At 37.0% G+C, this 12,824-nt stretch overlaps 4 protein-coding genes across 6 annotated transcripts; 2 read left to right on the top strand and 2 right to left on the bottom strand.

The window, feature by feature from the left end:
* LOC104792480 (RNA polymerase sigma factor sigF, chloroplastic) lies at positions 28-2,941 on the top strand. 2 transcript variants are annotated; one of them, XM_010518634.1, is made up of 9 exons: positions 28-244; positions 410-561; positions 695-792; positions 879-1,067; positions 1,177-1,432; positions 1,524-1,754; positions 1,970-2,110; positions 2,220-2,420; positions 2,489-2,941. In XM_010518634.1, the coding sequence occupies exons 1-9, from the start codon at positions 157-159 to the stop codon at positions 2,774-2,776; spliced, it is 1,644 nt and encodes a 547-aa protein (XP_010516936.1). In that variant the 5' UTR covers positions 28-156; the 3' UTR covers positions 2,777-2,941. The 2 variants fall into 2 exon arrangements, with proteins under 2 accessions (XP_010516936.1, XP_010516935.1); XM_010518633.1 differs by having other exon boundaries at positions 407-561.
* LOC109133363 lies at positions 5,036-5,293 on the top strand. The gene has a single exon (XM_019246404.1). The coding sequence runs from the start codon at positions 5,138-5,140 to the stop codon at positions 5,291-5,293; it is 156 nt and encodes a 51-aa protein (XP_019101949.1). The 5' UTR covers positions 5,036-5,137.
* Positions 7,252-10,048, bottom strand: LOC104792478 (pentatricopeptide repeat-containing protein At2g36980, mitochondrial-like). Of its 2 annotated transcripts, none has more exons than XM_010518630.2 (2): positions 8,670-10,048; positions 7,252-7,890 (listed from the first exon to the last, which is right to left on the bottom strand). In XM_010518630.2, exons 1-2 carry the CDS (start codon positions 10,036-10,038, stop codon positions 7,373-7,375), a joined length of 1,887 nt encoding a protein of 628 aa, XP_010516932.1. In that variant the 5' UTR covers positions 10,039-10,048; the 3' UTR covers positions 7,252-7,372. The 2 variants fall into 2 exon arrangements, with proteins under 2 accessions (XP_010516932.1, XP_019102499.1); XM_019246954.1 differs by having other exon boundaries at positions 7,252-8,446; positions 9,226-10,048.
* LOC104792479 (UDP-glycosyltransferase 86A1) lies at positions 10,092-12,108 on the bottom strand. Its single transcript, XM_010518632.2, has 2 exons — positions 11,337-12,108; positions 10,092-11,114 (listed from the first exon to the last, which is right to left on the bottom strand). Exons 1-2 carry the CDS (start codon positions 11,860-11,862, stop codon positions 10,147-10,149), a joined length of 1,494 nt encoding a protein of 497 aa, XP_010516934.1. The 5' UTR covers positions 11,863-12,108; the 3' UTR covers positions 10,092-10,146.

Genomic DNA, 12,824 nt, shown 5'->3' with positions numbered 1-12,824 from the left:
AAAAAAAAAAAAAAAAAAATTGGGAGTGTGTCTGTCGTCGCCTTATCTGTTCGTCATGGCTCCTCCTCAGTAGAGTTAGCCTCATGTTCTTTCTTATTCGTCTTCCTTAGCGATTCGTGGAACCAAAATTAGCGTCTTTTTGGTGATTCTGTGAAAATGGAAGCTACGAGGAACTTGGTTTCTTCTTCATCTCCTCCGTTTCAGACAAAGACCCATCTCAAGAACTACTCTTCTCCTTCCTCTGGTACTTCTTCTTCTTCTTCTATTATTCCAGCATTCCAATTTCGAAATTCGTATATAAATTTTGTGCCTTTTTGCTGTGATTTTTGTTTTTTTTCTCTATATATACGAATTTTGTGTTAAGCGTTTTCTGATTTTTGTCTTTGTTGGGTTATAATATTGCCAGTAGTGATGCTTCATGAGCAAACAGCAACTCCTGTAGTTAACTCACGTCATCTCAATTCTTTATCTCGACATTTTCCTGCGTCGGTTCTCTCACAGGAGCCACGGGAAGAGTCTAGACCTCTCTCACATGCCTTTAGAGAAGACAGAACCTCCCAGGTGCGTTTTATAAGCACAGCTGTATTTACCTAAATTGCTTGAATCAAGCACAAAGTTATAAACTTTTCTTACTCTCTTGTGTTTATGTTTCCGCCTATGAATGATCATTTTGTTTTCATTGCGAAATTTTAAGTTGACTCTGGAGAGGAGGCAGTTTGATGAATTGGTTTCATCTCGAGACGATGAGAAATTTGAACAGCAACTGATTCAGTCTGCTGGTTTATGGAATCTGTAATGTCTCTTTCCTCTTATTTTAACACACCAGTTTTGAATTTCATGTGTTTTGTGAATGATGTGTAATCTTTCTTTGTTTGCAGGTTGATATCTCCTATGATAACAGCTGAAAAGCAATTGCCGGCAGTTGTATCTCCCTTACCTGATGCAGATCTTTGTGATGTGGTTGCACTAGCTCAGAAGGCTTTATCAGCTTCAAAACAAGCTGCATTGTTAGCTGACGACACTGAAGCAAATCCATCTGACAACTCCGGGGATTCTCTCTCCACTAGGTTGGTTGCTTTTTTAAACCTTGTTTTGTCTATCTCATCAATCTGTTTCTCTGCTACTTAAGGGCTACAATGTGAAAATATTTGTGTGTTTCTGGATGTTTGCTTGTAGCTCCTCCATCTCCTTACCAGAAAAGGGAACCATAGTGAGGTCAAAGCGGCTGCAAGAGAGACGAGCAAAGAACAGAAGGGCTCCAAAATCAAATGATGTGGATGACGAGGGTTATGTTCCTCAGAAACTTAATGCCAAGAAAAAGTATAGACAAGGGGTTGATTCTGATGATGCGCTTCAGCTCTTCTTGTGGGGACCTGAGACTAAACAACTTCTGACTGCTAAAGAGGAAGCTGAGCTGATATCACATATACAGGTTCATGCTCTCCCTACTCTTGTGTCCTTGCATCTTGTTGAACTTCCTTGGAAACTTCCCCTGATGCTAACTTATGCATCTGATATATCAGCATTTGTTAAAGTTGGAGAAGGTAAAGACTAAACTTGAATCTCAAAACGGCTGTGAACCAACAATTGGTGAGTGGGCTGAAGCTATGGGGCTAAGTTCCCCTGTCTTGAAATCTGAAATCCACCGTGGTAGAAGTAGCCGAGAAAAGCTGATTACAGCAAACCTACGACTGGTAGTCCATATTGCAAAACAATATCAGAATCGTGGACTCAACTTTCAGGACTTATTACAGGTTAGCTTCAAACGAACCCCTTGTTTTTGTCCTATCAATATCTCTGATCAAAATAACAAACAAATTTGTCTAGAAACAAAGATTTCTTGTTTAAGATATCTGATACTGTTGTAGTATCTCGAGCTCTATAATAGTTCCAGTGTGCGATAGAGTGATCTAACATGAAGTCACATTTCTTACGATGCTTCTTCTTGTGCTTATCTAATGGTTCTTAGGAAGGAAGCATGGGGCTAATGAAGAGTGTAGAGAAGTTCAAACCACAATCCGGATGCAGATTTGCTACTTACGCCTACTGGTGGATTCGACAATCCATAAGAAAGTCTATATTTCAAAACTCCAGGACAATTCGTTTGCCGGTAACTACAAATTTTTCAAAGAATTGATCGTATCTGGCATTATCTATTAGACAATAAAAGGATAAACTTCTAAAGCAAGACTTGGTGAAATCTACTCATGTTAATACAGGAGAACGTATACATGCTACTAGGAAAAGTATCCGAAGCCAGAAAAACATGCGTGCAGGAAGGAAACTACCGTCCAAGTAAAGAGCAACTTGCAGGCCACGTTGGGGTTTCAAAAGAGAAGCTTGATAAACTGTTGTACAATACAAGAACACCTCTTTCAATGCAACAACCAATTTGGGCTGATCAAGACACCACTTTTCAGGTAAACCCTTTTTAAAGATATCATTTTGACCGAAGAAAAACATGGTGATAACCTTTTAAACCTAACAGGAAATAACACCAGACAGTGGGATTGAGACACCAACGATTAGCGTGGGAAAGCAGTTGATGAGGAACCATGTACGGAACCTCCTCAATGTACTAAGCCCCAAGGAGAGAAGGATCATTAAGCTGAGATTTGGGATTGATGGAGGGAAACAGAGATCATTGTCGGAAATAGGAGAGATTTACGGACTGTCGAAGGAGAGGGTAAGACAGCTAGAGAGCCGGGCGTTGTACAGGCTTAAACAGAACATGAGCAGTCATGGACTCCATGCTTATTCTGATTTGCTTATCTAGCTCATGGAGATATTGGCATCTTCTATTAATAATCATGTGTATACAAAAAAAAATATACTTTGTTTTGTTGATATTCTGAGGGATAGTGTTTTCTTGGATAAAAGTTTTGTAAACTTTTTCGGTTTTTGGGACCAAGGAAAAAGAGGGATTACCACATTTCCATAATTTGCTGTGTAATTGTCTATATCTTTTTTAGTTATGCAACTCAAAATAAAAGGTTGGTTGAGAGCAGGGGATCCAAGTAACTGTTGGAACAATTTATCTGCAATTTGTGTGCAAGTTCAACAACAAAAAGTCACACTTAACACAGTCCGACCAAACCTACTGATTCACAATAGCATTATGTGAACACCCTAAAACTAAGCCATATATGATTGAAAGTCTCTAGTATATCTAAAGGAGAATGCATTATAAAACTTATCATCTACCAGCTAGTAAGCAAAACTAGTTACCACTTCTTGTGTAAGGCGTTTGTATGTATCGACCAACCGTGATCTTTTTTATCGTCTGATTTTGTGTCTCATTAGTGTATTTGAGTGTCGGAAATAATTCTTTGGTTGGTTCAGAAACCACGTGTACACGATATATCCTTACATATACTGTCCTACATGATATCACCGTTTTTTTTCTTTTTCTAATACTAACAAATAGAGATAAACAAATCATAAACTGTTTCTATAGATTTCTTTTATGATATTGTAGGGTTCTTCTGAAAAGTCTTTAGAAATTTAAGAGCTTTTCATACCAAATAAAAAAAATAAAATTTTTGGAACTATCTTTGGTTTCAAAATATTGTTCTCTGTAAGTTAGCTACAAATATTAGTCACTTTACACATTGAATAACATGTTTTCAAAATATTAATCAACACTCAACAGTATACGCGACGGTTTTGATACCATCTTCTTGAACAGATTGACATATTTATATATTTTTTTATATATAATAATCAGAAAATCTTATACCAAAGTTCACACATGTCTTAACTGTGAAAAACCAGATAATCATGTCCTTTAAAAACGTTTATAATGACTTAACCATGGTTAAATCGAAATAGCTATGAATCGAATTTTGGTTTCTAAATCCCATAATGATCTTTCAACCATTAGATTACAATATATGAGTTTGATAATATATACAAATACGTATATTGTATTGTGTAATCGTTTATATATTGACTTCGTTTTTTCTTTGTTAAACATTTATTTTTGATAAATTTTTAATATAGATACAATTCATCTTTTAACATTTTCAAGATTAGAGTCTTCCTTTTTTTCCACTATTTAAAGGTACAATTAAAATTTGATGGGTAAAACTTGTCAAAAGCGTGTAAAAAGGTAGTATCGTACGAAGCTAATAAATTGCAATGAAGACGACACTTCTTACAGAAGTGGGGCTCGGCTTACACGGATGACCACTCACCTTCAGGTGCATGCCAATGCGGCAATTGCCTTACCATTACGTAGCTCGATATTGAATCATTTATATGTAACAGAGATCGACCAAAATAAAATAAAATTCTAAATTTATATTAACTGTGCATCACCATGTTTTGTCTCTTTCCCTTACGACATAACATAACATACCATAGCGTAACAGTGTGCATCTTTTTTTTCAACATTATTATAGTGTTTTGTTTTTCTTCAGAGTGATACATGGTTTTTGTATAGTATTTTTTCTTTTTTTAGGTCGTCTAACATAGTGATTAAATATACTTGATGAGTTTTCTTCTTTTCGTTTCTGATGAGTTATTTTGGCAAAAACTAAATCCTCAATTTTGCTTTTACATTAACGGTAACATTTTAGTCTCAAAATACTAATATATCACATAAACTTTTAGTCACTCTAATACATAATTTTCCAGAGACTATATAAATATTTCTTTCAATTAGTTTTTTTTTTGAATATCTATTTTCAAAATAAATTTATAATTGTAGTCAATATTCTCCATCTTCACGAATGGTTAGTTAGGAAAATTATTATTTTTAAACCATGTGAAAACCTTTTTTTTTGTTATTTATAGAGTTTATAAGAATGGTCAATTATTATTAAAATCACATTGAAAAAACTTAAGATCTCCAAATTCTATAGTGAGTCCTTAAACCATTTGGACCACCATAAGTTGGTTTTTATAGACAATTACTTAGTAAAAACATATTTTTGTGTGTGTTTGATAAAGCTTGTCCCCTCCCTTCCACTCCAATAGACGACTATATACTGAACTCTCCATCTTTGTCTCTCCTCGACAAAACTAAAGCTCATAAGTCATAAGAACCATCAAACTCTTCCGTTCCTTGCATTTTTTTCGTTCTTTAATTTCTCATAATATCGTAGTAGGACTCACTAATATAAGAAACCAATCAATGGCGTCGGAAGAGAATGGCACGTGCGACCCGTGCAAGACTTTTGGGCAAAAGTGCAGTCATGTCGTGAAGAAACAAAGAGCCAAGTTTTATATTCTTCGCCGTTGTATCGCCATGTTAATCTGCTGGCGCGACCAAAACCGCGACGACGCTTAATTGTTTGTCTTTTGTTTAATACGTTTTACGTTTTATTTTGTTTTAATACAATATAATAACCTTAACTAGTTTTAAGAAGATTGTATTAAACGATCCAATCTAGACTTGGGCACGACAGTAGTCCTGAAAATAAAAAAAATTATATATGGGTACTATAACACTTTTATATGTTATTAATGACGGTTGATCCTAAATGACAAAAAAAAAAATTAATCAACTTTTGCAAGATATCCCTTGAACTATGAAAATAGTATATACAACTCTAAAATTCCGCAATGTAACCTTCGACTATATGACAAGTTGACAACAAGAAAAATAAATCATTACCACTACCAACACCGTATTCTTCGTTGTCATCATAATCATGGTCGCCTCCACCGTACCACAACGGCCACAACGGCAGTTATGGTTATTTTGTTTAAAATCTATAACCAAAACAATGGTATTAGATATTCAAAGGTACATTGTTTTGCATTTTTTGTATAATTCAAGAGTGGTTTTGCAAAATCGTATTTTAAGGTTTATTTTTCTAAACTTTCTATCTTGAATCTAAGAGAATTATTGGACACAAAGTATTCGGAGCCTGAAGTACTGGAAACAGATGAAAACGTGAAAAAATTATGGCCTTTTGTCCTTTGTAGTGTTAAAGTTTCCTTTTGTTAAATTGAAGTTCAGGTAGACAAATATTGTTTCAATGGTAGATAAGGATAAAAATAGACACTGTCTAGTATTCTAAAGATAGAAACTTTTCTGCTTCAGAATAAAACACATCATCAGATTCGTAGTCATAGACTCCATTTGTTCGTAGAAAATTTTACATGAATTTAAACTAGGTACGTGACTTCGTATAGATATACGTACGTACGTATCGTACGTCCGACCGTCCTTCATTGTGCACTGTAGATATCTAAAGACAGGATTCACAAGAACATTTGATTATGAATTAGTTTTGGATTTGGTTCCAAACCTTAGAAATCAGAATAAAAAAAATATTGACGCGCACTTCAACGGTAAAAATCATATATAAGATTTATGTTCGATCGTAACTTTATCTATAGTCCATACATAGTAACGGAGTAATCACGTCAACAATATATAATACTAGTATACTACATATTAGTCGAGGCCTTGAGGGTAAATAACAATTCTCAATGAATGCACCTTTCCTTTTCCTTACCTTTTCTACGAGTGTAATTGGTACATATAATATTACCAAATCTACGTATGGTTCATATCACTAAAGTTAACAATACAAAGTTTTGGACCACACTAGCTAGCTACTTATATCAGTATATGTCCATAATTTTGTTAATACTATTCTTTACTGTTAATTATTTTAACGTCTCGTATTCACCGATTCGATTCTAGATTCTGTAGTTCCACCATTGAAAAAAAAATATAATGGAGTAACATACTGACGCAAGAAGAAAACATAGTTGGAGAACAATGATGGAAAATATTTAATAGGAAAGTCCAGTACGATCCTAACGAGCCCACGTGATCTAGTCAAATTCGTACAAATCTATGCAATCTAAATTTTTTGACTAGTAGGTAAGAGTAAATTTCCGCTGCACTTGTTTAAAAACACGAATCATTGTCACACCAACAAAATAGGGGTAATTTGTAGAGAAAACGAAGTTAGTTTGAATCTATATTTCTTCTCTTTTGTAAGATTTTCTTTGTCACTTCTTGTGGACCGGAACCGGACCTTTCACACTAGAAACCAAAAAAAAATGATGTTTCTTCTATACTCTATTTGAAGTCATTATCAAAATTTCAGTAGGAATCACTAATGAGCTTATCAATAAGAGTCAACATAACTCGAATCCGATTAGATTATCATAGAAAATTATATGAAACTTATCTTCAAATAGTATGAGACTCCCATGTCAAGATATTTTGATATAAGCAACATGAACTAATTTCCAAGTAGACACTAAAAGATTCTAAGCTTTAAGGAACACAATAACTTGGGAGAAAAAAGGCTAATTCATTTGCTTATTACTTATACAATAATGAATGTGTGTGAACGATTTTTTTTTTGTTGCTTCTTCTACATATTTCTCATTGTCTATAGCACTAAATCCACAAGTTCCAAAACGTCTCTGGGTTTCTCATTTCACTTTGAATGGAGTATAAAGTTTCAGAAAGCTCCTCCAAGCGAGGGTGCGTAGAGTCACCAACTAGAAAAGTTGAGACCTGGTTTCCTACTTCGATCCAGCTACATCCCGGTGTTTTCTTCATACCTCGCTCAACCATTTCTCTCCTTACATCTTCTGCTTCCTTCCACCGCCCACTCGAGCAGTACAAGTTGGATAACAGAACAAAACTCATCTCTTCACTTGGTTCTGCTATCTTTAGAACTTTGCTAACTTCTCTGCCTAATTCTGTGTGCCAATGTGTAGAACAAGCACCCAAAAGAGCTTCCCATGAACTACTATTACTAGCTTTAGTGACAAGTGAATTGTAAGTTGTAGCCAAGTCCTTTGCTTTTGCTAAATATCCACCTCTCCCAAACATATCTATCATACATGTTACATGATCTACTTCCAAAGGGATTCCATGATCTTTAACCATGGATTTAAAAATTGAGCAACCTTCCTCTACAAGGCCTGAATGGCTACAAGTTGTCAACAATCCAATGAATGTCACCTTGTCTGGTTTAATCCCAGACACTATCATGTTGTCATAGAGCTTTAGAGCTTGATCTGCTAACCCGTGGACACCAAATGAAAAAAGCATTGTGTTCCAAGATACCAAATCTTTGTTAGCTATATCCCCAAACGCGCGGTTTGATTCCTTAATATCTCCACACTTGGCATACAAATTAACCAAGGCGTTACCAACATAAGCATAACCTTGAAAGCCTCGATGAATCAAACAACCATGGATCATTTTTCCATGTCCTAAACAGGCTAAACCTGAACAAGCGTGAAGAACTGCACCATAAGCAAAATGATCAGAATCCACCCCAGACTTCATCATCTCAACAAAAAACCTCAGTGCTTGCTCTCCATCTCCATTCCTACCATATCCTGCAATCATAGTAGTCCAAGTAACAATATTTCTCTCAGGAGCTAGATGAAATACCTCAAGAGCTTTCTCTGTTTCTGCTATCTTCATACACGCGTCAATAACAGAATTCCGAGATACCTGACTCAATACTTCAACAGACTCGAGCCCTCTCATGGCATCATCTCTGCATCCTACTTTCGCATAGAAACTTAAAACAGAGTTTTTTGCCTCAACCGCAGAATCCCACCCGTTCTTCACCATAACAGCATGTACCATCCGTCCACAAACCAAGTTACATGAATCACCACAAGCATTCATCAGAGAACTAAACGTATAACAATCCGGNTAAAAATTGAGCAACCTTCCTCTACAAGGCCTGAATGGCTACAAGTTGTCAACAATCCAATGAATGTCACCTTGTCTGGTTTAATCCCAGACACTATCATGTTGTCATAGAGCTTTAGAGCTTGATCTGCTAACCCGTGGACACCAAATGAAAAAAGCATTGTGTTCCAAGATACCAAATCTTTGTTAGCTATATCCCCAAACGCGCGGTTTGATTCCTTAATATCTCCACACTTGGCATACAAATTAACCAAGGCGTTACCAACATAAGCATAACCTTGAAAGCCTCGATGAATCAAACAACCATGGATCATTTTTCCATGTCCTAAACAGGCTAAACCTGAACAAGCGTGAAGAACTGCACCATAAGCAAAATGATCAGAATCCACCCCAGACTTCATCATCTCAACAAAAAACCTCAGTGCTTGCTCTCCATCTCCATTCCTACCATATCCTGCAATCATAGTAGTCCAAGTAACAATATTTCTCTCAGGAGCTAGATGAAATACCTCAAGAGCTTTCTCTGTTTCTGCTATCTTCATACACGCGTCAATAACAGAATTCCGAGATACCTGACTCAATACTTCAACAGACTCGAGCCCTCTCATGGCATCATCTCTGCATCCTACTTTCGCATAGAAACTTAAAACAGAGTTTTTTGCCTCAACCGCAGAATCCCACCCGTTCTTCACCATAACAGCATGTACCATCCGTCCACAAACCAAGTTACATGAATCACCACAAGCATTCATCAGAGAACTAAACGTATAACAATCCGGTTCAAACTCACTCTTCTCAATCATCTCTTTGAACAACCTTAAACAAGAATCGATCTTTCCACACTGGGCATGACCAGAGATCATTATATTCCACGCAAAAGCCACCCTTTTCGGCATTTCAACAAAAACATCGAGAGCAGCTTCAAACTGTTCAACATTCATGTACGCAAACAAAAGCGAGCACCAAGTTACTTCATTTCTACCATCATTGCCCATATCTCGAAACACTGTGTTTGCGCTAAGAGTATCAGAACACTTACCATACATGTCAATAAGCGAATTATTAACCGGCAACGAAGCACCGTATCCAGACCGAATAACCAAAGACTGAATTTTTCTTCCGAAACTAACATCGCCTAGACTCGCACAAGTGCTCAAGATTGCTGTAAACGAGTAATCATCAGCCTTAGCGTCAGAGATTCTCAACTGGGTGAACAAAGACATAGCTTCCTGATATAAACCCAAACGAGAATAACTCGTCAACATAGTGTTCCACGCTACGGTATCTCGTTCAGGCATTTCGTCGAACACCTGGCGTGCGCTTGCTATGCGACCTGATCTCGCCAAAGACGCAATCTTTGAAGTAAGACGAACCGAAACAGACATTTGGGCATACTCATGGAGTTGATCTTTCTATTCTTCTTGCGGTGCGACAGATATAATAACCAAAAAAAAAGTGAACTTTATGTCGATTTACATATGTTTAAAATAGCTTTAGTCTGATCGACTTGTTTCGAGACCATTTACAACGGGATTACACAATTTAGTATCTATACTACTTCGGACCTCACCAACGAACGATTTAAAATTCGTCTCAGAAGATCCAACGGCTGTAACCGCATCTTTGAGATGACGTTTAACTTTTTCGACGTTGTTTCTCAGCTCACTTGAAGTTTCACCTTTGATCATCAATCTCCTTACGTTAGCCGAGACTTGGTCCCTTGTGATCGTCTTATTATTATCATTATTATCATAAAGGTTAATCCCAATGCGCCAATCATCGACCACAAGCTTCCTATTAGTGAACTGATCCGTCAATAGCGGATAACACAACAACGGCAAACCGCACCAAACGCTTTCCAAAATTGAGTTCCAACCGCAATGTGTGAAAAAACCTCCCACGGCCGGGTTTGAAATGACTGCCATCTGGCAGCACCACTGGACCACAAGACCTCGATCTTGGGTCTGGTTTACAAACCCGTCCGGGAGAAAATCCGGTACGTCGGATCCGACTATATCCGGACGTAAGACCCAAATGAAACTTATCCCACTAAGTAAAAGCCCATGGGCTATTTCAACGATCTCTTTTTTACCAACGTGTGCATAGCTACCAAACGAGACGTAGAGGACCGATCCGGTAGGTCGGCCTTTAAGCCATTCGGTACAGTCTGATTCGGTCCATAAGCTTGTGGGGACAACCGAATCGGTTGAGAAAACCGGACCGATGGCGTAAACCGGTTGTTTGGCTTGTAGAGCCGAGAGAGAGTCTGGCTCGAGCTCTTGCACGGTGTTGCATAAGACGAAATCGGCTCTCTTGACGTCTTTAAAGGCCTTGGATAATATTTGATAGACCACTGTATTTGTGTCTACGTCTTTGTCGCTTACTTGAAGATATGACATCAAGTCCTTTGGTTCTATTGCCTTAACCCCTGGTACGTAATCGATCACGTCTTCACGATTCTCTACCATAAACATTCAAAACAAAAATATTAGAGATGATTATATATAGGATAATTCCGAGTTCAATAAAAATACAAATTAAAAATCATATTTTCTTGTCGATAATACACAAAATTTCTAATTATCTATGTGACTTGTGAAAAAATTAGAAGATATGGAGACTTGTTAATATTATTGCTAAATCAGGAAAATATATCATTGACATGATTGAGTAAGAGTTTTACCAAGACATTTGAAATGACCGTTGGATATGAGGAGATCCATGTGATAATAAAGATTGAGTACCAAGGCAGGTTCGGTCCAAAACGAGACATTAACAAGGTTGTGCTTGTCGCAAATCATAGATGACCAAACATAAAACGTGTCGGCGATCAAGCAAGTCACCGGATGATCATCCTGGCGTGAGAGTTTAGCGATGAGATCATCGACGTGGGCAGAGAAGACGTGGAGAATGCCTTCGAAAAACTGGTCATGGTTAAGTGAGCGGTCAAACCCCAAAGGGAAGCCGTCGGTCACGGTGGTGTAACGTATGTCGAGCTGTCCTGAGCTGCGGGCGGCGGAGAAGATGTCTCCCTCGTCACCTTGGCGAGCGGTGGAGATGTGATGGTGGATGGAGTCGGTATTGACGAAAGTGATGGTGAAGCCATGAGAAGCGAGTTTGATGGCTAAGTGGACAAAAGGGATAACGTGGCCTTGAAGTGGGTATGGTATCATCATGATATGAGGCTTCCTCGACTTTGCGCTCTCCATTGTTTTTTTTTTTCGGGAAGAATTTTTTTTTCTTGGTGTTATGAGTGATTGTATGGACTGAGAGTGTGGATATTTATCAGAAGTACAAGTGAATTTCTAAAGATAATATATTTTATTTTTCTTCATCATTCGTGGAAAACTTGAATGGAGATTCTTCTGAAAAAACTTTACCAATTAAGCTATAAAAAGAATCATGCTATCATTTCATAAAAAATTTCTTGAAATTATATCCGATTAGCTGAAAAGGAAAAACAAATTTTGGTGTGTAAGAAAAAATTATTGCTAAATTTTTTGGAAAATATCAAAAGTTGCTCGTCCAAAAGTTGATGTCAATTACGGCTAGCTAGAAAATATCAAAAGTTGAGTCCTTAGATATATAGGACATGATCTCTTCCCTCGCATATACTACTAACTCAACACAATCCATACCGTTGTAACCTTCGATACAAATCTAGAAATTTATTTAATTTGCTCTTACTATATGGTATGGACTGTGTTGTGAATGAATGTATATTAGCTAGAGAGCTCGAAGCCTCGAATATGCCTTTATATATTTAAAAAATATATTCTGTATGATATATTGATATGTGTAATTGTGTCATATTGATCGTCCAAAAGATGATATATCGTGACAACAGAAGTCGTCAAATTTATGAAGAAGAATATTCGAAGGGCACGTAAAGAGTGTCTCTTCGTGTACGAACTCGACGTGATGTGAACGAGTAGGCCAGTGTAAAGCGGTGTATCACACTAAAGAGATTTGTCATGTTATGACAACTTGGCACTCTTACGTCATTGTTGTGTAGGACTCATTATTAAGACTTGAGAGAGCATATCCTTCGTAAAAAAAAAAAAAAATGTTGAAATTACACAAATCCATAGTTCTTCTCTACCTACTGATCGGATAAAAGCTGAATCCGACGGTGTAAACTTATGACCATACGGTTTGCCGGTTTGGTTTA

Source organism: Camelina sativa, chromosome 6, assembly GCF_000633955.1.
Source record: "Camelina sativa cultivar DH55 chromosome 6, Cs, whole genome shotgun sequence".
Classification (NCBI taxonomy): domain Eukaryota; kingdom Viridiplantae; phylum Streptophyta; class Magnoliopsida; order Brassicales; family Brassicaceae; genus Camelina; species Camelina sativa.
This window is presented reverse-complemented; position numbering and strand designations above follow the sequence as displayed.